Here is a 26,910-nt window from a genome sequence, read left to right as displayed (position 1 = left end):
ACCAGAAGTTCTTTCTGCTCTGCTAATAATGATAATCAGTCCATAGATGTAATAATGAGTTCTACGTATTGTTAAAGCTCTTCCAAAATTTATAGCTCAGTTTCAATTCTCCTTCCTTAGCAAAAGATACATAAATCTGAAGATAGAATGCAAGTTAGGTTGGATTCCATCCTACACATCATGAACCGCGTTACACCATGAGGCATGTACCCATGCTTTGCCGGAGTTACATGAAGGGTGACAATGGAGCACACTGGAGTAATGCAGTCTGATGGGAGCCCAGCCACTCCAGCTTCTCCCATTAACACGTGCGCACTGGTTGGATAGATTTCAGTGATCTGTGTCTCCAGCTGAAAAAGTGAAAAGGTCAGTGTGAAAATAGTTTTGTAGGAGTCAGAACAGAAAAATTTAGTCAAGAGCAGAGAATAGGTTAAAAAAAAGTCCTATATTCGCCTTTTTATTCCATGCCCTCCTCAACCATTTATCATTTGTGTTTTCATTTTTTTCTCTTCCCTTTTAAAAAGTCATTACTTTTTTACTTTTGCAGTGTGAAGGAAGTTGCCCCGCACTCCTTCGCTAAGAAGCCAGTGTTTGGATGGGACCTCGGCTGGGGGTGCACAAAACATACTGCTTTTTTTCAGACCAGTGTCCGTCAGCCCCCCTGGCGGTCATCGTTGTAGACAGTAACACACTCGACACCAGTGATCACTTAGCCAACCAGAAAGTTCACTTTATTCTTCACACCGGTATGACGACATGGCCTTCCTTTTGTTAACTGTGGGGTACTATTCCTGACCAGTCCCCCACTATATTGGACCTCATCCTCAAGCTCTGTGTCTCCTTTCCCTTCTTCTTGCATCTGATGCTGGGCCCCAGCAGCTCTCTGGTCAGATGACTCTACAAGCCCATTAGGGTGAGCCTTAGGTTCCGGACTTCCAGAGGTTACCTCAGGTTCCCTGACTAGCCTTCACACCGAGACAACGTCTTCTCACACTTGAACCTACTTCTAGACTGACTTTAGAGCTGCCTCTAACTAAGAAGTCTCTCACTCTGCTGAACACTAGTCCCACCCCTCAGTGAGGTGAACCTAACATTCACTATTTCTATTACTTACAAAGTCCATCTACATAACATTCCTGTACTTTACCCTACTGTCACAATCATGTCCCTGCAGAATGAGACCAGTGACAGCCTTTGGATTGGAGCCTCTCATCTGGGTTTCATTTCTTTTGGCACTGCAATCACCAGGATTTTCATGTATAACCTAAATCCAGTGCTATAGTGGCATTATCAGGCTGATTCTCTACAGACCTTTAGTGGTCAGCTCGGATGTATAGGTTTTGAAATCCAAGAAAGTAAAGTTTATAAAATCACCAGCTCCTTGAGTGACAGCAGCTGAGAATCAGATAATAGCGGGAGGGTGGGTATTCATACTTATCCCCTCCCACTGTTAAAATTAGCATAAGTATTATATAATCAATTTAATTTTTCACTAGCAGGACCTTTGTGAGGTCATACCATGTGACCAGAAGGGGCGGGGCCTCAGCCAACAAAGCTGATATCAGGAAGCAACATTTTTCTGTTGGCTGAGGCCCCGCCTCTTCCGATAACATGGGTATGACCTCACACAGGTCCTGCTAGTGAAAAAGTAAATCTATTGTATAATACTTAAGCTAATTCTAAAAGGGAGAGGGAATAACCATGAATACCCCCCCAGATATTATCTGATCCTCAGCTGCTGTCACTCAAGAAACTGGTGATTTTATAAACTTTACTTTCTTAGATTTCAAAACCTAAACATCCGAGCTGACCACTACAGGTATGTAGTGAATCAGCCTGATAGTGCCAGTATAGCACTGGCTTCAGGTTATATACAAAAATCCTCATGATTGGTTCCCTTTAAGTGCCAGTTTTGCTACTGCAGCTTTTCTTAGCAGTTTCTTGCTGAGTGATCAGCTGCACCTACTCTGTAGTGAGACCCTTCAGATTCAAATAGTAGTATATCCCAGCATTCCCTGCTGAAGATACAAACTCATTTGTGTCCTGGCTGCCTCTGAGAAAGCTTCTACTAGTTTGGTTCCTGTGCTCAGGCAATATCCTTTTGTTGTTATCTTTTTCCCTGTTTGTCTTTGTTTCCCTGGTGTGTTGTTAGTGCAGCGGTGAGGACTAGTGACCCCACCTGCCCCTCACTAGTCAGGGTTACTACAGGACCTTTATAAGGTCCCAGGTTCCTGTTGAGAGACAGTTACGGAGACTGTATAGGGACTGGTGAGGAGATATGGGACAGTTGCAAGTGAGGTTACGAGGTGGTCACCTACCCCTCTCACTAGTTCCAGGGCCTGCCATTGTTTGTGTGTCCCCGGTGCCCCACTTGTCTTGTGTTTTTTTGTTGTGCTTCAGACGCTCGTGTGTCTGAACGCATCCCGCCACTCTTGCTACAACTGGCGAGCGTGACACACTGCATTCTCCTTAACAGTCTCCACCCTGCTACCTCTTTTACAACCTAATACACTTCACCACATATTGCCAACACATTTCCAGCACATAATTCTATACATTGCATCCTCCTACACTCACATAGACATATGAGGGCTTGTTTTTTTCTAGCATAGGGTATAGTTTAAATGAACACCACCCATTACCATTTAGAGTAAGGAAAACTGGCAAAAAAAATTCCAAGTGCAGTGAAATACTAAAAAAACAAACAACAAATCTGCCACCCTTTTTTATTATTATTGTTAACACATTAAATTTACAAAAAAAATAATCTAGAAGCATGATTCTGCGGGTGATTACAAATGTGGCTATAACAAAAATGTATATTTTTGTAAATATTTTATTTTTAAAAAAAATCTTAATTCGGTAGAAAAACAAAAATTGTGCCATCATTTCCCGAGACTTTTTACCTTTTATATTACAATCAGTGGAGCTGTATAGGGGCTTATTTTTTTTGTTTGGCGAGTTGGTGTTTTTATTAATACAATTGCATGTTACATACTATGATTTAATCACTTCTTATTGTATTTTTTAGTGTTATTTCAATGACCAAAAATACAACCCCTGGCAAAAATTATGGAATCACGTGGCTCTGAGGATGTTCATTCAGTTGTTTACTTTAGTTTAAAAAAAGCAGATCACAGACATGGCACCAAACTAAAGTCATTTCAAATGTCAACCTTCTGGCCTTAAAAAACACTAAAACAAAATCATGAAAACATGTGCTAGCTAGTAACGGTTACTTTTCAAGACCAAACAGGGGGGAAAATTATGGAATCACCCTGTAAATTTTCATTCCCAAAACTAACACCTGCATCAAATAAGATCTGCTCGTTAGTCTGCATCTAAAAAGGAATGATCACACCTTGGAGAGCTGTTGCACCAAGTGGACTGACATGAATCACGGCTCCAACACGAGAGATGTCAATTGAAACAAAGGAGAGGATTATCAAACTCTTAAAAGAGGGTAAATCATCACGCAATGTTGAAAAAGATGTTGGTTGTTCACAGTCAGCTGTGTTTAAAATATGGACTAAATACAAATAACATGGGAAGGTTGTTAAAGGCAAACATACTGGTAGACCAAGGAAGACATCAAACTGTCAAGACAGGAAACTTAAACCAATATGTCTCCAAAACAGGAAATGCACAAAAAAACAAATGAGGAATGAATGGGAGAAAACTGGAGTCAATGTCTGTGATTGAACTGTAAGAAACCGCCTAAAGGAAATGAGATTTACATATAGAAAAGCTAAACAATAAAAAGATGACTGCCTGAAGAGAACATGTAAATTTCCACAGTCATTGATGATATGGGGCTGCATGTCAGGTAAAGACACTGGGGAGATGGCTGTCATTACATCTTCAATAAATGCCCAAGTTTACATTGAAATTTTGGACACTTTTCTTATCCCATCAATTGAAGGGATGTTTGGAGATGATGAAATCATTTATCAAGATGATAATGCATCCTGCCATAGAGCAAAAACTGTGAAAACATTCCTTGAAAGAAGACACATAAAGTCAATGACATGGCCTGCAAATAGTCCGGATCTCAATCCAATTGAAAATCTTTGGTGGAGGTTGAAGAAAATGGTCAATGACAAGGCTCCAACCTGCAAAGCTGATCTGGCAACAGCAATCAGAGAAAGTTGGAGCGAGATTGATGATGAGTACTGTTTGTGACTCATTAAGTCCGTGCCTCAGAGACTGCAAGCTGTTATAAAAGCCAGAGGTGGTGCAACAAAATACTACTGATGTTTTGAATTGTTCTTTTGTTTCTTTGTTTTTCATGATTCCATAATTTTTTCCTCATAATTGAGTGATTGTATAATTTTTCCCCCTGTTTGGTCTTGAAAAGTAACCGTTACTGGCTAGAACATTATGTTTTCATTATTTTTTTTAGTGTTTCTTAAAGCCAGAAAGTTGCCATTTGAAATGACTTTAGTTTTGTGCCATGTCTGTGATTTACTTTTGTTTAAAAAAAGCAGTCGACTGAATGAACATCCTCAGAGACAGGTAATTCCATAATTTTTGCCAGAGGTTGTACATAATTGGGGTGGTTTGATGTTTTCTTGTTACAGCTTTTCCCATGCCCACGATCAGGGTTCTGGCCACTGCACATCTTCATCGTATTCTCCCTGGTGAGAACACTCGCGTCTCCACAAGCATAAACTGACAGGCTGCGGCTTGGAAAGCTGCGCCACATGTCAGTTTATGTTGCGGAAAATAGAAGCACAGTGGGCAAGAGATTTCTCTTTTTGAGCTTCTTTGTTAACCACTTAACATTTATAAAGGCAAAGCAGTAAAAAGAAGTGACATGACCATTCTTCAGGCCACTTCCACTTGGATGCCACTCATTATTTTATACATGGAAGTAAAAAAAAAAAAAGTTAGAATGTTTGCGCATAAGCTTATTATGGTTGCTTTGCCACAGACAACAAAAAAGGCCTTTGATAAAAAGAAAAAAAAAAGAAACACCGCCAGCATTTACCTAAAGAGTCTTTTACCTGAACACCAGTGTCTAAAAGACACCAACAATGGCAAATTTCTAGTGGAAACCAGTACAGTAAACACTTCTGTTTTGAAGAGTTTTTCAAGCATTTTTGCAGAGTTTTTTTTCTCAATTGTTATTTCCATCCTTTTGATTGGACACTGCATAGTTTGGCGTCTTTTCCATCAAGAGATGCTTCAAAGAAGTGTCTTATACTTTTTTCCCTACCAGGCATTTTTTTTAAAACTTGAGGTAGAACAAAAAAAATGTTCAAGACACAACATACGACCAGCAAGTCATTTTACAAAAGAAATTAATAGAAGTGAGTCTTTCAAGTGTTTTTTGAACGACTTCTCAATAGTTTTTTCTTAGCAGGTCTGCCGCCCGCTCTAGAAGACTTGTAAGGCCTCTTTCACACGTCCACGTAAAACACACACATTTCCCAGTCTGTGGTGAAGGTGCGTATGTGTGTCCGTATGTGTTCCGTGTGTTGCCCCTGTGCTAGCCGTGTGACATCCGGATAGCACACGGAAAACATGAGCTGCTATACTTACCTGTCCCCGTTGCTGCTGTCTCCGGCGCCGCTGTTACTTCCGGGTCTGCAGTAAGTAAAGTGAATATGCATGAGCATAATGAGCGGGACCCCAGAAGCAACAGCAGAGGGAGAGACAGCAGCGCTGGAGACAGGTAAGTATAAAAATCCTTTATTTTTATGTGACCTGTGTTTTCTTCGGTTTATGCAAGTTGTCTCTCCAGTGAGGAAGTAGCTGAACTCTAGTGCCACCTATTCGAGGTAGCAATCCTAAAAGTCAAAAGTGACCCTTGTACTGTCATATGACTTAGAATTTGTGCCAGATCAGAGCCTCAATTTGCAGACACGGTGTTGTACGTGTCACACTGATCACATCAGTGTCACACTGCTGGAGGAAAAAATGGACCTGTCGCCGTGTGGAGCACACGGACACATGGTCGATGTCAACATGGACATGTGCGCAGACCCATTCATTTTAATGGGTATACATGTGTCCCTGTCTCCGGTAAGTGAGAAAATGGACGTCACACGTACCAGAGACAATGATATATGAAGAAGGCCTTACAGAGCTCCGTGTGCACATAGCTTTAAATTAATGAGTACATACTTGTGTGTCATGAATGTTCCTCAGTGGTTCCACTAAAAGATCTGCTCCGCACATGATTTCGCAGTTGTTGGATGAGCTCGGGATTCTGCTGCTGGATCTGTTGTGCAAACTGCTGTCCGCTGCAAGAGAAACATGTTCACCACTTGAACTATATAAGTAAACTGCTGCCATCAGTTGACAAAAGGGTTTTACAGAGGCATAAAGTCTGAGCCACAGCGCAAAATATATAATTGAGCCCCCACTTACTATGTTTCATGAGCCCCTAGCGATGCCGAGCGCGATAGTCCCCGCCACCGTCGCACATGCGATATCTTGTGATAGCTGCCATAGCGAACATTATCGCTACGGCAGCTTCACACGCACTTACCTGCCCTGCGACGTCGCTCTGGCCGGCAACCTGCCTCCTTTCTAAGGGGGCGGGTTGTGTGGCATCACAGCGACGTCACACGGCAGGCGGCCAATAGAAGCGGAGGGGCAGAGATGAGCGGGACGTAAACATCCCGCTCACCTCCTTCCTTCCGCATAGCTGGTGGAGGCAGGTAAGGAGATGTTCCTCGCTCCTGCGGCTTCACACACAGCGATGTGTGCTGCCGCAGGAACGAGGAACAACATCATATCTCCTATTGGTGCGACATTATGAAAATGACCGACGCTACACAGATCACCGATTTACGACGCTTTTCTAGGCTTTACACGTTGCGACGTCGTTACCGGCGCCGGATGTGATTCACTTTCGATTTGACCCCGACGATATCGCAGTAGCGATGTCGCAACGTGCAAAGTACCCCTTACTCTACTGGTAAGATTCCAGTGGCCCACATATCAGACAGTGGTCTAAGTTAAAGCTTAGCTGGCAGCCTCCATGCGTCGGTGGACACCGCGCTAATCACCCACGCTGAACTCCTCTTCACAAATGTGCTTACTGAGAAAGGTCTACGGACCGAAAACGTTCTGTTCTATTGTTATGCACATTAAATAAATCACACGTTGCAGCCAATCTTGGGAGTGCCTTGTATTCTTCTAAGTTAAAGCTTGTGTGTAAAATCTCAAACAGGGCCCCCAACTATAATGGGCCTTCTAATATGGACCATTGGGACATTTTGAGCCCCTCTAGGCAACACAGGCAACTGCAACCCCTGCCCCTAGGATAGTTCTGCCTTTGCCATCTGGTACCACAGGGTAAATCCTGCAGATCAGGTCATAAATGTTTAAGAAGACCTAACATACTTACGCTTGTATAAGGCCTGAAAGATCTGTAAGGCCCCCAACACCTGCAGCTGGGCCCCCACCAGCATTAGACATCATACCAGACATGCTGTAAGGTAAAAAATAAAACAGGAAAAATCATGTTCTGTTCCAACAAGTGTCACATAATACTATAATACTTTGGATCTGACCATATATACAAAGACTCACAAAAATTCTAATAGATAGAAAGAAGGTGAGGGTTGAGATGTCGGGCACTCAATGTGGTACTAGGTGAGAACTGGTGTCTTAAAAGTCTCATGTTGGAGAAAATGGGACAAATTGGCTTAGGGGTGGAGAGAAAATGTTATTTTTTTTTCTACTGTAACTTAAGGAGGATTTTACATTACAAACTCTGCACATTATTACGTAGATCTTAGGCCTGATGAAGCTGGTGTACTTACGGTACTTTGAAAAATCCATATCAGAATGGCTGTAAAATCCTTTACTTATGGTTTCCATATTTATAATAGAATTTATTTTAGTCCAGCTCATTAAGTTCTGAATTTAATATCAGGATTACGGTATATAGCCATTCTATTGTTGCTTTTAGTTACATTTTTAAAATAAGTACACCAGCCTCATCAGGTATAGTTACAGGGAATCTGTCAGAAGGATCAACCCTCTGAACCTGTCAATATGGACATGCAGGTCATAGAAAGTTGAATAAAATGATTCCTTGATATTTTATTCCAGAAAAATCCATGTTTTTTTCTTAATATATAAATGTTCTGTTAAGATCTATGGACTGGACACTGATCTCCCTAATAATCTGTCTCCAGTGCTCATTTTAAATGAAAGCGGGCGTCATCAGTGTGAGATATGTAATGACTAAAGGGGGCTTTACACGCTACGACATTGCTAATGCAAACTCGTTGGGGTCACGGAATTTGTGACGCACATCCGGCTGCATTAGCGATGCCGTTGCGTGTGACACCTATGAGCGATTTTGCATCGTTGCAAAAACGTGCAAAATCGCTCATCGGTGACATGGGGGTCCATTCTCAAATATCGTTACTGCAGCAGTAACGATGTAGTTCCTCGTTGCTACGGCAGCACACATCGCTCCGTGTGACACCGCAGGAACGAGGAACCTCTCCTTACCTGCCTCCCGGCCGCTATGCAGAAGGAAGGAGGTGGGCGGGATGTTACGTCCCGCTCATCTTTGCCCCTCCGCTTCTATTGGGCGGCCGCTCGGTGATGTCGCTGTGACGCCGCACGGACCGCCCCCTTAGAAAGGAGGCGGTTCCCGGTAACAGCGATGTCGCCGGGCAGGTAAGTAGTGTGACGGGTCTGGGCGATGTTGTGCGGCACGGGCAGCGATTTGCCCGTGTCGCACAACAGATGGGGCGGGTACCCACGCTAGCGATATCGGGACCGATATCGCAGCGTGTAAAGCCCGCTTTACAGTCTGCTCTACTGGTCTGTGTGTCTCACACTTGTAAAGCTCCTTCCATTTACAATAAGCTCTGGAATCAGATTCTCAGGGAGATCTACGTATGTCCGGTCCATAGATCTGAACAGCTCATTTACATATAGGGAAAAGGTGAATGGCTCTGGAATAAGACATCGTATCTCAGATATGATATAATTTTATTCCATTTGCTGTGACCTGCAAGCCCATATAGATGGCTTAGGAGGGTCCCTTTAATACTATATAGTGTTTATAATGTCAAATCTGGAGACAGATCCATAATAAGTTGGAATGGACAAATTTCTGCTATAAAATAACTCCTACACCCTCCCATATTTACCTATACCAATTACTGTATATGCTCTTTTCTCCATCTACACCAGATAACGGCCGGCCCTGGGAACAAAGACCACCATTTTTCTTTCTAGCTTACTTATTGCCTTTATTGATATGTGGGACCTTTATAAGTTTTCTTTATTGAAGGCAGAGAAAGGCAGGGGTGTATTGCTCTTGTTTTAGCAAATTTATGCTGTCTGGTTTGTTTGTTTTTAATTTACTTATTTTTTTAATTTTTCTATTTTTTTTTCTCTGCTTTAGGCCTCCTTTACACGTCCGTGTCTCCGGTACGTGTTTGGTCCATTTCCTCACGTGCCAGAGACACGGGCACACGTAGACCCATTAAAATCAATGGGTCTACGCTCACGTGCATGTTTTACCGTGGACGTGTGTCCATGTGGAGCATACGTGTGCCCATGTGCTCCACACGTAGACATGTCCGTTTTTCTCCGGCATCACGGGTGTCACATGGACCACACGGATGTGATCCGTGTGACACGTACCGGAGAAAACACATGTGCCTGTGAAATAAAAAGAATTTCTATACTCCCCTTCTCCAGCCCTGCTGTCTCTGCCGCTGCTGTCACTCGCTTCCGACCCCCGCTCATTATGCTCATCGCGCATATTCACTCCACTGCGGGCCGGAAGCAGCAGCAGCGGGGAGTCGGCAGGGATGGAGACTGTAGATTAGCACCACAGACAGCAACTCCAGGGACAGGTGAGCAGAAAGTTCCCGTTCTCCGTGTGCTATCATGGGTAACATGAACACGGCACACGGAGGGCAATACGCACCTTTGACACGTCCGTGAAAAACATGCGTGATTTTCACGGACGTGTGAAGGAGGCCTTACAGGGACTTTGTCAGTAGGTTTTTGCTATGTAATCTGATGGCAGTATGAGGTAGAAGCTGAGACTCTGATTTAGGGATGTGTCACTTATTAGGCTGTGTACTTCTGTTTCAATATGAGTATTTTAGCAGCAGGGCACTGTCACTGCCTGGACTAGGTCCCTCCTGAGACCTCGTCCGACCTTGCCCTAAGCACTGATTAGCAGCTCACTGTCAATAGACATTGTACACAGAGAGCTGTGCTGTGGACGGGGTTAACTTTCTCAGAGCTGCCACATCTACATCTAAATACTCTCATTGTGTCACAATCAGTACACTAAGTAATACGGTCTCTTTTCTCTGAGTTGAGGTAGTGAAATCCTGGTGACAGATTCCCTTCAAGCTTGGATGCTCTGTGTTAACCCTTCATTCCCCTGTATGCAGATCATGGTTACTGTGTAGATGGTGATTAGATCACTACTAGCAGTAATCTGCTCACAAAGCATTTTCTGAGGACACAAACCTTGTCCTTGCAGATTACTCCTCTCCCCTCATCTGATTGTTGAAGGCCCGTGACATAATTGAGCCCTTGCAAGTTTCCATGACAATGGCCCAAATGCAGTAAGGAAGTTTCCTGCCTTCAGAATTCATTGCGGGGCGCAGACTCTGCTCTGAGCGCTGTGTCTGCCATTTCTTCTGACAAAGAACTGATCATTTCAGCTCTCTGGGGCTGCACCGTGTCCTGCTGCCACTGAAGATATAGCAGGAGGTATATTCGGCAGTGATGTCAGTTCTTTATCCCCTTCCCAACATGGTGATTTTCCAATTTTGCTACAAAAAATATTGAAATTCTGCCCCCAACCCCCCCCCCCAAAAAAAATGTGTGTTGCCTTTTTCCGAGAATCATTACTCCTTAACTTTTTGGTTTGCGTACAGGGTTGTTTTTTGTGCAAACATTTTTATTGATAGCACTTTTGGGTCAATACGATGTTTTGAACGCTTCTTATTGCTTTTATTTGTGATAGTGTGACAGCCCCCAAAAATACGTAATTTTGGCATTTTCATTTTTTTTTCTCTTTATAGTGTTTACTGATAGGAATAATGCTATATTTTAATAGATTCAACTTATGAACTCAGCAATATAAAAAATGTTTATTTTTTAATTTTCGTAATTTATTTTAAAAGAAGGAGGAAAGGAGGAAAGGGCCAACAAGTGCTAAGCATCTCTGGGAACTCCTTCAAGACTGTTGGAAAACCATTTCCGGTGACTACCTCTTGAAGCTCATCAAGAGAATGCCAAGAGTGTGCAAAGCAGTAATCAAAGCAAAAGGTGGCTACTTTGAAGAACCTAGAATATAAGACATATTTTCAGTTGTTTCACACTTTTTTGTTAAGTATTTCATTCCACATGTGTTAATTCATAGTTTTGATGCCTTCACTGTGAATCTACAATTTTCAGAGTCATGAAAATAAAGAAAACTCTTTGAATGAGAAGGTGTGTCCAAATTTTTGGTCTGTACTGTACGTAGACCCATTTTACTCACTAGGTCTGCACACACATCAGTGATTTCTCACTGACGTGTTTCCGTGCAGCGTACATGCGTGACTGTGTGCTCCGCACAGAGACAAGTCCGTTTTTTTCTGGCATCACTGATGTCCCACGGACCACACTATAGTGTGATCTGTGAAACAAGTACCAGAAGAAACACGTACATTTAAAATGAAAAGCTTTTTAAACTCACCCGTCTCCAGCAATGCTGTCTTCAGCCGCTGCTGTCTCCTGCTTCCAGGCTAATTATGCTCATGCATATGCACTCAATCGCCGACCTGGAACTGGAAGTAACAGAAGAGGGGAGACAGTGGTGGCCGGACACAGCATCATGGGAGACTTCAGCACCATGGACAGCAGCGGCATGGACAGGTGAGTATAAGTGCCTGATCTCCGTGTATTAGCATGGATAACACACAGTGATCACACGTGTGCCAAAATCACGGCACACGGAGGGACATATGCACTTTTAACACGTCAGTGAAAAACGTGTGTGTTTTTCAGTGATGTGTGAAAGAGGCCTAACTGTGACTATATGCGTGGTCATAATGACATGCCCCACCGGGGCCTGGGGGCACTTGGTACCAGGCCAATTACGTTGTGTGGGATGCTGCGGTGTCGGGGCCTGGCTCTGTGACCACTGTGGTGTCGTTAATAAAGAATAAAGATTATGATGGGGATAATGTTCGTGACACTACTTGTGGTATGCGGCGAGATAGGTGCCGCCGCTGCTGTTTAGTTTCCCCTGGGAATCGATGTAGATGCAGCTGAGTTGGTATAGCTCTGCCCCAGGGCTGACGATGGGAGTAGTAATGTTCGTGGAGCAATGGCGTGTTCGGGGCCGGTGGTGCAGGGAATAACTGGGCAACACAGGGATGCAGTCACAAGATCTTTACTCACAGTTCAGAGTTCCAGATTATCATGTCCGGACAATCAAATGCTGCCCCTGGAGTGCAGGGTTCCGCCGTGATGGGCTCCAGCCTATCCCTGTATCACCCTTCAGTGTCCTTCCCTAGTCGTCTTCCTGCGCTGACCTCTCCCTGTCCTGCGCCTACACACACAGAGCCCCGATCCAGTGTCCGCAGACACCGTTGGGTGGCATGAAGCTCTATCCTTTGGCCCTATGTGGTCACCTATTCACTGGATGTGTGCGGATGTGGCTCCAGTACTTGCAGTAGCCTTAGCCTCCGGTTTGCTAGCTGAGTCACAAAGTTCTCCCCTATGGCCAAGTCCCTCCACTCCGGTATGCTGTATGTGGAACGAGGTCACGGGTGTATGGTGCACTTCCCGTGGACTCTAGGACCCTTTCCTTCCCACGATCCTGAGACAAGCTGATTCAGCCCTCGTCCCCAGGACTGCACTCCTCCGCGTCCTCTTCCAACTGCCTTACGTTCTACAGACTGCTCCCACTAACTATACTTCACCCCCAGGCTGGCTCGGACTGTGCATTCCCATTGCAACATCACAGGTGCAACTTACCCTAACCTCGGTGGAGTGTTGCTAAATGAGAGTGCTTGTGTATACCGGTTTGTGATACCCTCCTTACCCGGGAATGGGATACAACACCTCTGGCTGAGGTGCAGTACCTCTGTAGCAACTGAAGCCTCAGGGGTGCCAGAGAGATCTCACCCCCGGCCCTCCTGGTAGGGTCTTCGTGAAAAATGCTTGAGTTTCCCATTGACTTCCATTATACTCGTTGCCCATCCGAGCATCCGACCTGCTTGATTCACGTACCGATCACTCGAGCATTTTAGTAATTACAAGACCCAACAATTACGGAAATACTGTATATGTCATGTGTTGGGACAGCGTTAATGAATTTTTAATAAACTTTCTACAAAAATGCAGTCACTCATTGATTACTTCCCACGGACTTTTATTTGTTATGGACCCGTGACGAACACAGCTCCAAGAAATTTTACAAGACACAACTTTAAAAGTACATTCACACTACAACTTTTTTGGGGGGTCAAAGATGACCAGTTTTCAAGCAGAAGATGCTTCATGAAATTGTCGTTTTCTCAAAAGTTTTGTAAAACTAAATAATCATTTCCTAGCCCTTTTATGGGTGTTTCCTGAGGTTTCTTGTGTGTTTTTCCAGCTTTCTATCTAGCGTTCTCTGGACTTTTTTTTTAGCCTTCCTATTGACTTATATTGTAAAGTAGCAGAAAATGCCAACAGAATTTACGATACTCGCATCTTTTGAAAGTGTTTAAAAGAAGCTCAAAAGACTATCCAAAATCAACAAGTCATTTTTGTATAGAAATTATTATGTTTAGTCTTCTGAGCGTTTGTGCTGTGTTTTCTGAGCAAAAAAACAAAACAGTGGAAAAAAAAGCAGTGTGAACATACCCCAAGGTTTTTTTGAGGTGGGTAAACAAATGTGAGTTTTCTAGTGGAAACTGTTTCTGAAGACATATTCCGTCTTTGGAGGGTTTTTGAAGAAGTTTTTTGTTTCTGTCAGTACGGAATAACTGCTCAAACCAAGCACAGGCGCTCGGTGCACCATGGTGTGGCCAAACATTTAAGTGCACTTTCCCACCTACTTGCTTTCAGTCAATCTCCACCCTTCCCTTTTATTTGATTGACAGCTCTGGCTTCATAGAGCTAGAGAAGGGCAGAGACAGTTAGAAAACAAGCAGGAGGGATGGGTTATTTAGATGTTTGGCCTCGTCAAAGGTTGCACTGAGCGCCTGCACTTGGTTTGACAAAATTATTTCGCCATTTTACATTAGTCCAGGCCAACTTTCTTACCTTTTTGAAAAATGCATGGACGGGGATGGAGGGCGGCCATGCTACAAAACAGATACAGTACAGACCAAAAGTTTGGGCACACCTTCTCATCTTTAGAACAACTATTAAGAGGAGAGACTTTGTGCAGCAGGCCTTCAAGGTAAAATAGCTGCTAGGAAACCACTGCTAAGGACAGACAACAAGCAGAAGAGACTTGTTTGGGCTAAAGAACACAAGGAATGGACATTGGACCAGTGGAAATCTGTGCTTTGGTCTGATGAGTCCAAATTTGAGATCTTTGGATCCAACCACCGTGTCTTTGTAAAAAAGGTGAACGGATGGACTCTACATGCCTGGTTCCCACCGTGGAGCATGGAGGAGGAGGTGTGATGGTGTGGGGGTGCTTTGCTGGTGACACTGGTGGGGATTTATTCAAAATTGAAGGTATACAGAACCAGCATGCCTACCACAGCATCTTGCAGCGGCGTGCTATTCCATCCGGTTTGCATTTAGTTGGACCATCATTTATTTTTCAACAGGACAATGACCCCAAACACACCTCCAGACTGTGTAAGGGCTATTTTACTAAGAAGGAGAGTGATGGGGTGCTACACCAGATGACCTGGTCTCCACAGTCACCAGACCTGAACCCAATTGAGATGGTTTGGGGTGAGCTGGACCGCAGAGTGAAGACAAAAGGGCCAACAAGTGCTAAGCATCTCTGGGAACTCCTTCAAGACTGTTGGAAGACCATTTCCGGTGACTACCTCTTGAAGCTAATCAAGAGAATGCCAAGAGTGTGCAAAGCAGTAATCAAAGCAAAAGGTGGCTACTTTGAAGAACCTAGAATATAAGACATATTTTCAGTTGTTTCACACTTTTTTAAGTATTTCATTCCACATGTGTTAATTCATAGTTTTGATGCCTTGAATGTGAATCTACAATTTTTAGAGTCATGAAAATAAGGAAAACTCTTTGAATGAGAAGGTGTGTCCAAACTTTTGGTCTGTACTGTACATCAAATTTTCCTCCAGAAAAGTGGTGTAAATTATGAAGAAATATACTGGCATTGGTGGTGGCGCACAGCAATGGAAAGATGAGCTAAATTCATTAAACAGCACATGGGGCGGCACAGTAGCTCAGTGGTTAGCACTGCAATTTTGCAGTGCTGGGGTCCTGGGTTCAAATCCCACCAAGGACAACATCTGCAAGGACTTTGTATGTTCTCCCCGTGTTTGCGTGGGTTTCCTCCTACACTCCAAAGACATACTGATAGGGACTTTAAAAGATTGTGAGCTTCAATGGGGACAGTGTTGCCAAAGTATGTAAAGCGCTGTGGAATTAATGGCGCTATATGAGTGGCTAAATATTATTATTATTGAATTTTTATGAATTTGAAACATCCATGAATTTCTGCAAATTTGACCCATTTGTGGTCCAGTACAGATCGCATTGTATGGACCTCTCCCTATATGAACCCGACAGCCTGATATATGCCTATGAAGCTGTTGAGTTTGAGTAAAGAGATCCTCGGCTGGTTGTCCACCCGCAAAACACAGATGTGTGAATACGACCTAAAATGAAATGTTGCTCTTGTCCATGGGCTTTGTCGGAGTTTGCTGCTTGGGCCTATCCACGTGAGTGCTGAAAGGCTCCGATACCAAACACAGCCCATGGACCAGAAAGGTACGGTTTCTGAAAGGAAGCGGCCATATGTATTTTTAACCACATAAATAACAAATTAGAAGAGAAACTCACAGCTGCTGTACTTGTGGGTCCTGCATTAGGCCGGCTGCCTAGGAGAAATGCAAAATCAGAAGGTTTGTTAACGACACAGAAAACTATCTGGACGACTTTTACACAATACAATTTTGATGCCATTTTGAATTAATTTTTTTTATTTAGAAAAGAGGGGAAAAGTAAAGAAAAGATGTAAACAGTGATACCAATACACCACGAGTAAATAGGGGAGAATAACGGGGGGTTCAGCGCCTATCAGAGGACATTGTGCCAACATCTTTCACTACAAAGTGGAGCTATTATGGCCTCATATACACAAGTAAAGGAGTGTCTCACCATGCTGACAAATGCTGGGTTATTCATCAGACTGGCCATGTCAAATCCCGATCCTGCACTCGTCTACAAATGCAAAATACAATTTATCAAAGGCTGCAAAAAAGTAAAATACAACTTGAGCTAACTTTACCTTGTACCATAATTATCAAAAATACAACAAAGTTGGGGTAGATTTATAAAACAAAGTATAAAAAAACCCTCAAAACAGCCAATTAGAGCATAGCTTTTATATTTTAAGAGCTCTGTGAAAAATAAAAGCTGATCTGTGATTGGTTGCTAAATGCAACAATGAGGTTTTCTTTTAGCCAGTTTCATAAATCTCCCATAATGTTTTTATGTCGTTTGGGCAACATAGAGGTCTATGGGATCAGCCTGAAAAAGACTCACACGTGGAGATTATTTTTACAAAACTATATATAAAATATCACCAACAAAAAAGAAAAACTGTACACAAACTAGCACATAAGGGGACTTTACACGCTACGATATCGTTAATGTTTTGTCGTCGGGGTCAAGTTGTTAGTGACGCACATGCGGTGTCATTAACGATATCGCAGCGTGTGACACTGACCAGCGACCTTAAGCGACCTCAAAAATGGTGAAAATCGTTCACCATGGAGAGGTCGTCCTAAACTCAAAAATCGGTAAGGGTTGTTTATCCAGGTGGTTCATCGCTCATGCGGCAGCACACATCGCTATGCGTGACACCGCAGGATCGAGGAACGTCTCCTTACCTGCCGCCGGCCACAATGAGGAAGGAAGGAGGTGGGCGGGATGTTACGTCCTGCTCATCTCCGCCCCTCCGCTTTGATTGGCCGGCCATTTAGTGATGTTGCGGTGACGTCGCTGTGATGCCGAACGTCCCTCCCCCTTGAAGGAGGGATTGTTCGGCAGTCACAGCGACAACGCCGACCAGGTAAGTATGTGTGACGCTGCCTTAGCGATAATGTTCACTACGGCAGTGATCACAAACAATCGCATGCGCGACGGGGGCGGGTACTTACACGCTCGCTATCACTACAAATTGCTAGCGATATGGCTACCGTGTAAAGCCGCCTATAGAGTTAGGGAATAGGCAATCAATAAGTGGTACATAAGTTCAAGGCAAGTCAAATCAATTCACAGTTGGCAAGGTGTAGGGTAACAATCAACTTAACTATTAGGCTATGTGCGCACGTAGCGCATGTCCCTGCAGAAATGTCTGCAGCGATTTGAACAGCACACGTGCGCTTCAAATCGCTGCAGAAAGAGTCCGTAATGAAAAAAAATAAAAAGCCGATTTCATGCGCTCTGAGTGCAGCCCCTCCGATAGACAGAGTGGGGCTGCAGGCAGAGCGCAGGAAAGAAGTGACATGTCCTATTTTAGAACGTGCGCTTCGGGCAGCTGCCGAAGCGCTGCGCTCTAATATGCCACGTGCGCACGTCTCCTGCATAATCTTCATAGATTATGCTGGTGACGCAGGATGCATGCAATTACGCAACGTGCGCACATAGCCTTACACTCAACTACTACAGATTCCGGTTAACAGATTTCACAAGCGTTAACCTGATCCCAGTCTTTCTGTCAAGGGAAAGTAATTTTCGCTCTACTTCTATTCACAGTATACTGTACACTATGGCTATGTTCACACGTGGCTTCTTTTTTGTCAGTGCATCTTGAGTGCATCTAAAATGCACCAATAACGCACCGCGGCAAAAACACATCAAAAATGCAATGAGTTTTTACCGTATTTTGCCCAGTGAGTTTTTTTTAACTCAAATCTATTGACTGGAAGGGCTCAAAAACGCGGTAAAAAACGCAAAAAAAATTACTACATCAAATACAAACAAAAAAGGATAAAAAATTGAAAATGCCTAAAAAAGAATCAATATTAAACAGAAAAGATTATTATGGTATATTTTAGTACAGACACCTCGGGAAAACCCCAGGAAAAAACCCCCCAGAAAAATGTCACGTTTCTACAAATAGGAACATGGCCTAAAGCCAAACACCAACATGCTTGAAAAATAGGTAACGGTTTGTAGCAAAAATCAGAGTGTCGTAAAAACCACAATCAGCAGTGACTTGGTAACAGACTGACTTACAGGACTGGGTACTTGTCGGAGTCTTTGTTCTGCAATCTTTAAATAGGATTTGTAGGACTCATTCTCAGGATCGAGATCCAAAGCCTTGTGGTAGCTGCTGATTGCCTCTTTATACTTATTCATGGCCGCCAGAGCGCGACTACAGAAAACAAATCAATAGATCATAATTATATTATACACAGACTATTCTTCCATATCTGGTTCCTAAAATATGACAACTGAATTGTGGTAAAAGGAGATGGAGACAGAGGGTATATCTGCACCATAAAGAAATTAACTTTGTGGAATTAATTACATTTGATTACCCGATCTGTCAGCCTGATCTCTCTGATCAATGGGGAGGGATCAACCTGGCAATAAAAACCCTTGATTGGCTGCCTATAAATGATGTCATATATGTATGGGGCTGGCGAGGTGTGCTGCCCCTGTGGCAGCCGAGCTGCTCGGATCCGGGTTCTCAGTGGCTCGAGGGTCTCCGGACCCAGGGGTGGTGCGGCCGCTCAAATGAAGGGGGTATTTACAAGGGATTATAGAGTTCGTGACACCACCCGTGGTGTGTGGTAATTAGGAGTACCACCGCTGCAGTTGGGAGTACCCGGAGATGATGGAACGGGGCAGCAAGGTGTTAGAACCCTCCACGGGTAGGGGGGATGCCCCAGGACTCGTTATGGGGATAAGGCCGTGGGATGCAGGGATCACCCTTGTACTCACTCAGTCCATTAAGCAGACACTGACAACTGGGTAAACCAAGTCTCTGGACACCGCTGCCGCTGAGGGGAGCTAGTTCGGGTCCTGTTCCCAATGGTGCTGCCTGGTGATCCGTGACCTGCCTCCTGGCATTAAGTTTACTTCTCTGGTGGTCCCGGTAGTGTGAAACTTGCCGGGTCCCGCTCCCCACTGTGGCTAAGTATGGGAGCTTGCTCTCAGGGCTCACGCTTGGGATTTTCTGGACCGTTTTTGAATGGAAGTCCTATCCCCCTCGTTGCGCTAGTGCCTCGAATTTAGAGCGGTTGGGAACGAATCTTGAAGGCTCCATTCTCCATGGGTAAATTATCGGGTTTCATGCAGCTACTCCCCGACCTAGGGTCCACGTACCCCTTCGTGCCTTGGTCCCAGCCCGGTGATGGTGCAAGGCCGCCGGCTGTCCTGCTCGTCAGATCCGAGCCCCTTGCCACGATCCCCTGCGACCGAGGGCCCAACTCCTCTAGGCTTAGACCACCATCTGCCACCTAGACAGCTTCTCTATGGCAGTCTCCGCTCCGGACCTCCTCAGAGCTCCTAACAGCTCGAGAGCTACTCTCTCACCACTACACACTACTTCACTCCACTTCAGACTACACACTGACTACACTCCTCACCTCCCCTCCCTGACCCTGACAGGTGGGCAACTGTATTCCACTCAAGCCGTCCACTGGTGTGTCTGGTGGGTGTGGTGCAGGGTGCATCTAGGATTTGATTAGCTGATGTAGGAAACACTATTTGGTTAGGGACCCATAACCAAGAGGGAGGTGGATACTGCACGGGAGGGTAGATACCCTGTGACGACCTGATAGTCCAGGGGCGTCACATATACGTATGTGCTTTGATATGCAATTTGAACATTTTTTACAGGGGTGTGTGAGGAGTATTTTTATTTATTTATTTATTTTTTAAATGCTCAAAATGGTTTTTAAAAAATGAAACCAGCAAAATTCACTTTACTGATCTCCTGCCACTTCCTTTCTGATGTTGTGTGACTTCCCCCTGGTTTCTACTTGTCTCTGTAGTGGTGAAATTCTGTCATTGGGACATGTTACGGCCACAGCCATCTACTAACTGTAGTCAAGTACTGTTTTGGCCACTGAGTGGTTGAAGCGGTGACATGTCCCTATGACATTATGCAGCAAAAAGTGTGGAACCAGGTCACGTCGGAATCAGAGAAGCAGGAAATCTGTAGGAGATGCTTCTCATAGACCCAAAATGTCATATCTTAGGGAATGTACCTTGCACTATAAGGCTAGGGTCACAAAGCATATACAATTAATTTTAGCCAAGCTGTATATTAGTTAGCCCTGAGCCACACACAACTGATATAAAGGTTAAAGGCTTATTCCCATCTCCAAGATCCTATCCCAACATGTAGTAGGTGCAATAATAATATTACTAGCAAATACCTCCAATTAGAAATGTAGTATAGTTCTCCTGATATAGCCATGTCTAATACCTCATGTACAGGGAATTGCTGTGCATTAGGTAACCATGGTTACGACCACACATACACTACAGTTCAAAAGTTTAGGGTCACTTAGATATTTCCTTATTTTTGAAAGAAAAGCACATTTTTTTCAATGAAGCTAACATCAAATTAAACAGAAATACACTATATACATTATTAATGTGGTAAATGATTATTCTAGCTACAAACGTCTGGTTTTGAATGCAATACCTACGATACGTGTATAAAGGCCCATTTTCAACAACCACCACTCCAGTGTTCTAATGGTACATTGTGTTTGCTAACTGTGTTAGAAGGTTAATGGATGTTTAGAAATCTCTTGAAAACCCTTGTACCAGGATGTTAGCACAGCTGAAAACAGTTTTGCTGATTAGAGAAGCTATAAAATTGACCTTCCTTTGAGCTAGTTAAGAATCTGGAAAATTACATTTGTTGGTTCCATTAAACTCTCAAAATGGCCAGAAAAAGAGAACTTTCATGTGAAACTCGACAGGCTATTCTTGTTCTTAGAAATTAAGGATATTCCATGAGAGAAATTGCTAACAAACTGAAGATTTCATACAACGGTGTGTACTACTCCCTTCAGAGGAGAGCACAAACAGGCTCTAATCAGAGTAGAAGGAGAAGTGGCAGGCCCCGCTGCACAACTGAGCAACAAGACAAGTACATTGGAGTCTCTAGTTTCAGAAATCGATGCCTCACAGGTCCTCAACTGGCAGCTTCTTTAAATAGTACCCACAAAATGCCCGTGTCAAAGTCTACAGTGAAGAGGCGACTCCGGGATGCTGGCCTTCAGGGCAGAGTGGCAAAGAAAAAGCCATATCTGAGACTGGCTAATAAAAGGAAAAAAATAATATGGGCAAAAGAACACAGACATTGGACAGAGGAAGATTGGAAACAAAGTGTTATGTACAGACGAATCAAAGTTGAGATGTTTGGATCACACAGAAGAACATTTGTAAGACGCAGAACTACTGAAAAGCTGCTAGAAGAGTGGCTGACGCCATCTGTCAAGCATGGTGGAGATAACGTGATGGTCTGGGGTTGCTTTGGTGCTGGTAAAGTGGGAGATTTGTACAAGGTAAAAGGGATTTTGAATAAGAAAGGCTATCAATCCATTTTGCAAGCCATGCCATACCCTGTGGACAGAGCTTGATTGGAGCCAATTTCATCCTACAACAAGACAATTACCCAAAGCACACCTCCAAATTATGCATGAACTATTTAGGGAAGAAGCAGGCAGCTGGTATGCTATCTGTAATGGAGTGGCCAGCCCAGTCACCAGATCTCAACCCTATTGAGCTGTTGTTGGAGAAGCTTGACCGTATGGTACGCAAAAAAGTGCCCATCAAGCCAATCCAACTTGTGGGAGGGGGGAAGCATGGGGTCAAATATCTCCAGATTACCTCCGCAAATTAACAGCTAGAATGCCAAAGGTCTGCAAAGCTGGGATTGCTGCAAAGGAGCATTCTGTGACAAAAGGAAAGTCTGAAGGAGAAAATTATTATTTCAAGTAAAAATCATTATTTCTAACCTCATCAATGTCTGGACGATATTTTCTATTCATTATGCAACTCATTTGATAAATAAAAGTTTGATTTTTCATGGAAAAGACAAAATTGTCTGGGTGACCCCAAACTTTTCAACTGTAGTGTATATTCGGTTAGTTGCTAGTCGTCATAACATGGATACCCAAGTTCCTGCACATGATGTAAGTGACATAGTGAATCAGGAGAACTATACTACATTTCCAAATGGAAGTTTTTGCTAATATTATCATCATTACGCCTTCTACATATTATAATAGGATCTTGGAGATGGGAATAACCCTTTAAGCAATTTTGGCTACTTTCTTTTGTCAGTAGTCAGAGAGAAATATAGTAAATGATGAGATCAGTTTTGGTATCAGTCTCCTCTGCCATATTTGTACTACACGAGATGGAAGAAAGGTCAAAAGTTTCTATGTGTGTGGCCAAGGGTGGAGGACCTTCTTAGTTGTGTTCTTATTTTACCCCGTCCTATTAGCGATTCTAATGGATATGAATTGCCCTATGAATTCAGAGCATAGACTGGTTATAAAAATCTTGGAAAAAGATAAAAATCAAAGCACACCGCTTTATATAAGTGACTTCTTACCCCATTCTCCCATAGGCCTTGCTGTATTTAGTGTCAATGGATATGGCTTTCTCGCAGTCCGATATTGCATCGCTGTGATGGCCTAACTGACTGTGTGCAGCAGCCCTGAAAATGGAGAAATAGGGTTACGTGGCAAATTGGTGACCTTAGAACTTTGCTGACAAGTCTTCTCAGGCTTTCAGCTACAGTATATGGAGACTTTGATATAACATGACAATTAAACAAGGGGATTTAGTCGTTTATTACTAACTAGCTGTAGTACCCAGGCGTTGCCCGGGATAGTAACTGTCTCTCTGTCTCTCTCCCAGTCTCTGTCTGTGTGTCGCTGTCTGTCTCTCTGTCTGTCTCTTTCTTTGTCTGTCTCTGTCTATGTCTCTGTCTGTCTGTTTCTATCTCTCTGTCTGTATTTGTATCAGTCTGTCTCCATCTCTGTGTCTGTTTGTCTCTCTCTCTCTCTGTGTCTGTCTCTATATGTGTGTCTGTCTGTCTCTTTCCCCATCTGTCTCTTTCCAGGGCTGTCTCTTTCCAGGGCTGTCTCCTTCCAGGCCTGTCTCCTTCCAGGCCTGTCTCCTTCCAGGCCTGTCTCTTTCCAGGCCTGTCTCTTTCCAGGCCTGTCTCTTTCCAGGCCTGTCTCTTTGCCCAGCTGTCTCTTTGTCTCTTTATGTCTCTCTCTATCCGTCTCCCCACCGACATCATATTACCTCACACATAAGCTTCTTATACGAACAGTTTATTTTGTTCCTATAGCAACCACTGACAGTTGCTATTAATAGCCTGTAGCTCCCACCTCCATTCAGTTTAATGGCCGCAGGATTTTGGAGAGCAACTGTAAAGCTCGGGGTTAAATCTTTCCATCAAAACATAGTCTATGACATTCCCTGAGTCACATGGAGTGTCTGTGCAAAATTTCGTGATTGTAAATGCGACAGTGCAAATTCTTTTAAAGGACATACACACATACATACACACATACATACATACACTGAGCTTTATATATTAGATACTCAATCAACCTCCATACCCACTAGGTGTCTATAAAATAACCACATAACTACGTGCGATTTGGATAAAATGGCCACATCAGCCTTTTATTAAATATTACACACAAAACCCCGAGCACCCACAACAATGGCATCCCAGAACCCTATAAATAATGTAAATATTAAATAACTATAAACAGTTAATAGGTCTATTTAATAATAATAATATATATATATATATATATATATATATATATATATATATATATATATATATAAAAGACTTCGGCTGTTTTGCCAGGATGTATAAATGTATAAAAACAAAAATACTTTGAGCTATTAACCCCTATCATGCTAAATCAGTGGTCCCAAAACAGTGGCTCACAGGCCCCTGATATGTGTCTTATGTCTGCTCAGGTGAGTGCCATTCTCAACTGTATCGCCGTAGATACAGGGCATCATTACTCGTTGAGGAGCACCCTCAGGGGGCATTATTACTTGTTATAGGAGCACACAGGCATTATTACTTTTTTAATGGGGCACGCAAGACAATATTACTTGAGGTGTTCCAGGCATTATAACTTGTTTATGAGGCACTTCAGGGACTTATCACTTTTTAAAGAGGACCAACCACCAGGATTTTCCTATATAAACTAAAGCCAGTGCTATACTGGCACTATCATGCAGATTCTAGACATACCTTTAGTTGTGAGATCGGATGTATAGTTTCTGAAATATAGGCAAGTAAAATTTGTGAAATGCACTGTTACTTGATTGATAAGTGCAACGGAATTTCTAATATGTGGGTCGAGTTTTGCTTGTTGTTCCCGCCCCTGTCTGCCTATCCTTCCTCCCTCTGTTACTGTTATTACAGGTGGAGGAAGGAGGGAGGAAGTACGTGGGGGAGGAAGGACAGGCAGGCAGACAGGAGCGGTAATAACTAGCAAAATCCAACCCACCAATTAGATAATCTGCAGCACCTCTCAATCAAATAACAGTGTATTTCACAAACTTTACTTGCTTGTATTTCAGAAACTATACATGTGATCTCACAACTACAGGTATGTATAGAATCAGCATGATAGCGCTAGTATAGCACTGGCTTTAGATTATATATGAAAATCCTGGTGGTTGGTCCTCTTTAAGGGGACATTGAAGTGGTATTTTTACTTTACAAGCAGCAGTCAGGACATTATAACTTTACAAGAGAGTCGATTATAATTTAATATGGGCACTCGGCCCATTATTACTTTAAAATGGGGCATTAATATTTTATCAGGAAATTATTACTTCATAAGTCCTCTGTTTTAGAGGACTTGGGTCATTATTACATTGTTAAGGGCCGTTCGCGTCATTATTTATTTAGCAGCAATTGAAGCATTATTACTTTATAAAGGGGGCACTTATGGAAATATACTGTAAGCTTAAATAGGGTACAAAATGGGATTCTAAGATTTTTATGCATAGATTGTGGCTTGAAACCATATCTTAGAGCTGAATGTAGCTCTAAGGCTGGATTCACATGATTGTATTGCATCAGATGCGAGAGCATCAGATGCAATATGCTAATGACCCTAGGTGTCACGCTCCCCGGTGCCCGTGCCATGCTCCCCGGTTTCCCTGCCACGCTCCCCGGTTCCCCTGCCATGCTCCCCGGCTCCCCTGCCACGCTCCCCCGCTCCCGGACCTCGCTTCCCCACTCCCGTGCCACGCTCCCCGGTCCCCCGCTCCTCAGCCTCCATGCTCCCTCACCTGCGTCCTCCAGGCAACCCGGTCCCCGGTCCCGGCGCCCGTCTGCTGTCCTGAGCCGGCCCGGCACTCCTGCCTCCTGTACACCACATCCTGCTCTGGCTTCTGGCACCCGGGCCTCGCGCATGCGCATTAGGGTGCACGCGCGGTCATTGAACTTTTCTTAAAGGGCCAGCGTCCTCCAACAGGATATTGAAGATGCAGAGCCGCTCCTGTCCCGCCAACCGGTCTTGACGGTTCCAGAACCCCGAACGGACTGTCCGCCATCTTCTCAGTCCCTACCGTCTCCGATTCCTGGATCTGTGTGGTGACCGATCTCCCCGTTCCGCTGGTTCCGGACCCTGCCTGACATCATCTCGGCCTCCGAACCTGCGCTCCGTCACCCGGACTACCTTCAGAGACTCCGTGATCCCAGGGACTTCTACACCCACTCCTCTGTACGGACTGTCCTGCTACCTGTAGTGCTCCGGCTACCGGGCACCTTGCCCTCGGTGAGGTGTTCAGCCCAGTGGATCCACCTCCTGGGCCTACCCGTCCTCCTGGTCCTAACAGTAAGAACAGGCCATGGATCCCGCCGAAGCACTAGCGGCCCAGCTGGGCAACTTGCAGCAGGAACTCGGACGACAGCGCGAGACTCAGTCCCGCATGCTGGCCTTCATGTCCTCGGTGGATACCCGCCTGAACACGCTGCAAGCAACTGCCACGTCCCTGGCATCTCAGGCTTCAACAGCACAGTCCACGGCCGCAGTTCCAGTGGCGGCTTCCTCGGAAGCCTCTAAACTCTGCTTGGCCTCTCCACCCCGATATGCCGGAGATCCTAAGACCTGCAGAGGATTCTTGAATCAGTGCTCCCTCCACTTTAAGTTGCTTCCGCACCTGTTTGCCTCCGACCAAGCCAAGGTGGCGTTTGTGATGTCCCATCTAGAAGGTGAGGCACTGGCCTGGATGAACCCCTTGTGGGAGAGGGAGGACCCTGTAACTACTAACATCCAGGAATTCCTGCAGACGTTCACAACCACCTTTGACGAACCCGGACGTGCCGCCGCGTCCGCCTCATCACTCCTCAGGCTACGGCAGGGGACCTTGACGGTGGGCCAATATGCCATCCGCTTTCGCACCTTGGCCTCAGAATTGGGGTGGAACAATGAGGCCCTCACTGCCGCCTTCTGGGAAGGACTCTCCAGTCGTATTAAGGACGAGCTGGCAGGCCGCGATGTTCCTTCCACTCTGGATGCCCTGATTGCACTAGCCACCCGCGTTGACCTCCGTTTTCAGGAACGATCCAAAGAGGTGTCCCGCGAGAGACGTCCGATACGGCATTCCTCTCCTCCGCAGAAGCCCGTCGTACCTCAGTCGGCATCGTCTGGCGTCTCGGTCCACAAACTCATGCAGATTGATCGTTTGCGGCAGTCCGAACAACACCGAGCAGAACGGCTC

General features: G+C 44.3%; 1 protein-coding gene across 2 annotated transcripts in view; it reads right to left on the bottom strand.

The window, feature by feature from the left end:
• Nucleotides 1–235: 235 nt before the first annotated feature.
• The window catches only part of SGTB (small glutamine rich tetratricopeptide repeat co-chaperone beta), an 85,328-nt gene continuing 58,653 nt past the window's right edge, over nucleotides 236–26,910 (bottom strand). For both annotated transcript variants that reach the window (XM_075326072.1, XM_075326081.1), the window contains exons 6-12: nucleotides 22,745–22,849; nucleotides 18,394–18,532; nucleotides 16,309–16,371; nucleotides 15,991–16,028; nucleotides 7,361–7,444; nucleotides 6,130–6,248; nucleotides 236–350 (exon numbers count right to left, since the gene is read on the bottom strand). In XM_075326072.1, coding sequence (XP_075182187.1) covers nucleotides 6,137–6,248; nucleotides 7,361–7,444; nucleotides 15,991–16,028; nucleotides 16,309–16,371; nucleotides 18,394–18,532; nucleotides 22,745–22,849 — 541 coding nt within the window. In that variant the 3' untranslated portion in view covers nucleotides 236–350; nucleotides 6,130–6,136. The remainder of the gene's footprint in view (nucleotides 351–6,129; nucleotides 6,249–7,360; nucleotides 7,445–15,990; nucleotides 16,029–16,308; nucleotides 16,372–18,393; nucleotides 18,533–22,744; nucleotides 22,850–26,910) is intronic.

Source organism: Anomaloglossus baeobatrachus, chromosome 1, assembly GCF_048569485.1.
Source record: "Anomaloglossus baeobatrachus isolate aAnoBae1 chromosome 1, aAnoBae1.hap1, whole genome shotgun sequence".
Classification (NCBI taxonomy): domain Eukaryota; kingdom Metazoa; phylum Chordata; class Amphibia; order Anura; family Aromobatidae; genus Anomaloglossus; species Anomaloglossus baeobatrachus.
Note: the sequence above shows the minus strand (reverse complement) of the source record. Positions and strands in the feature narration are given on the sequence as shown.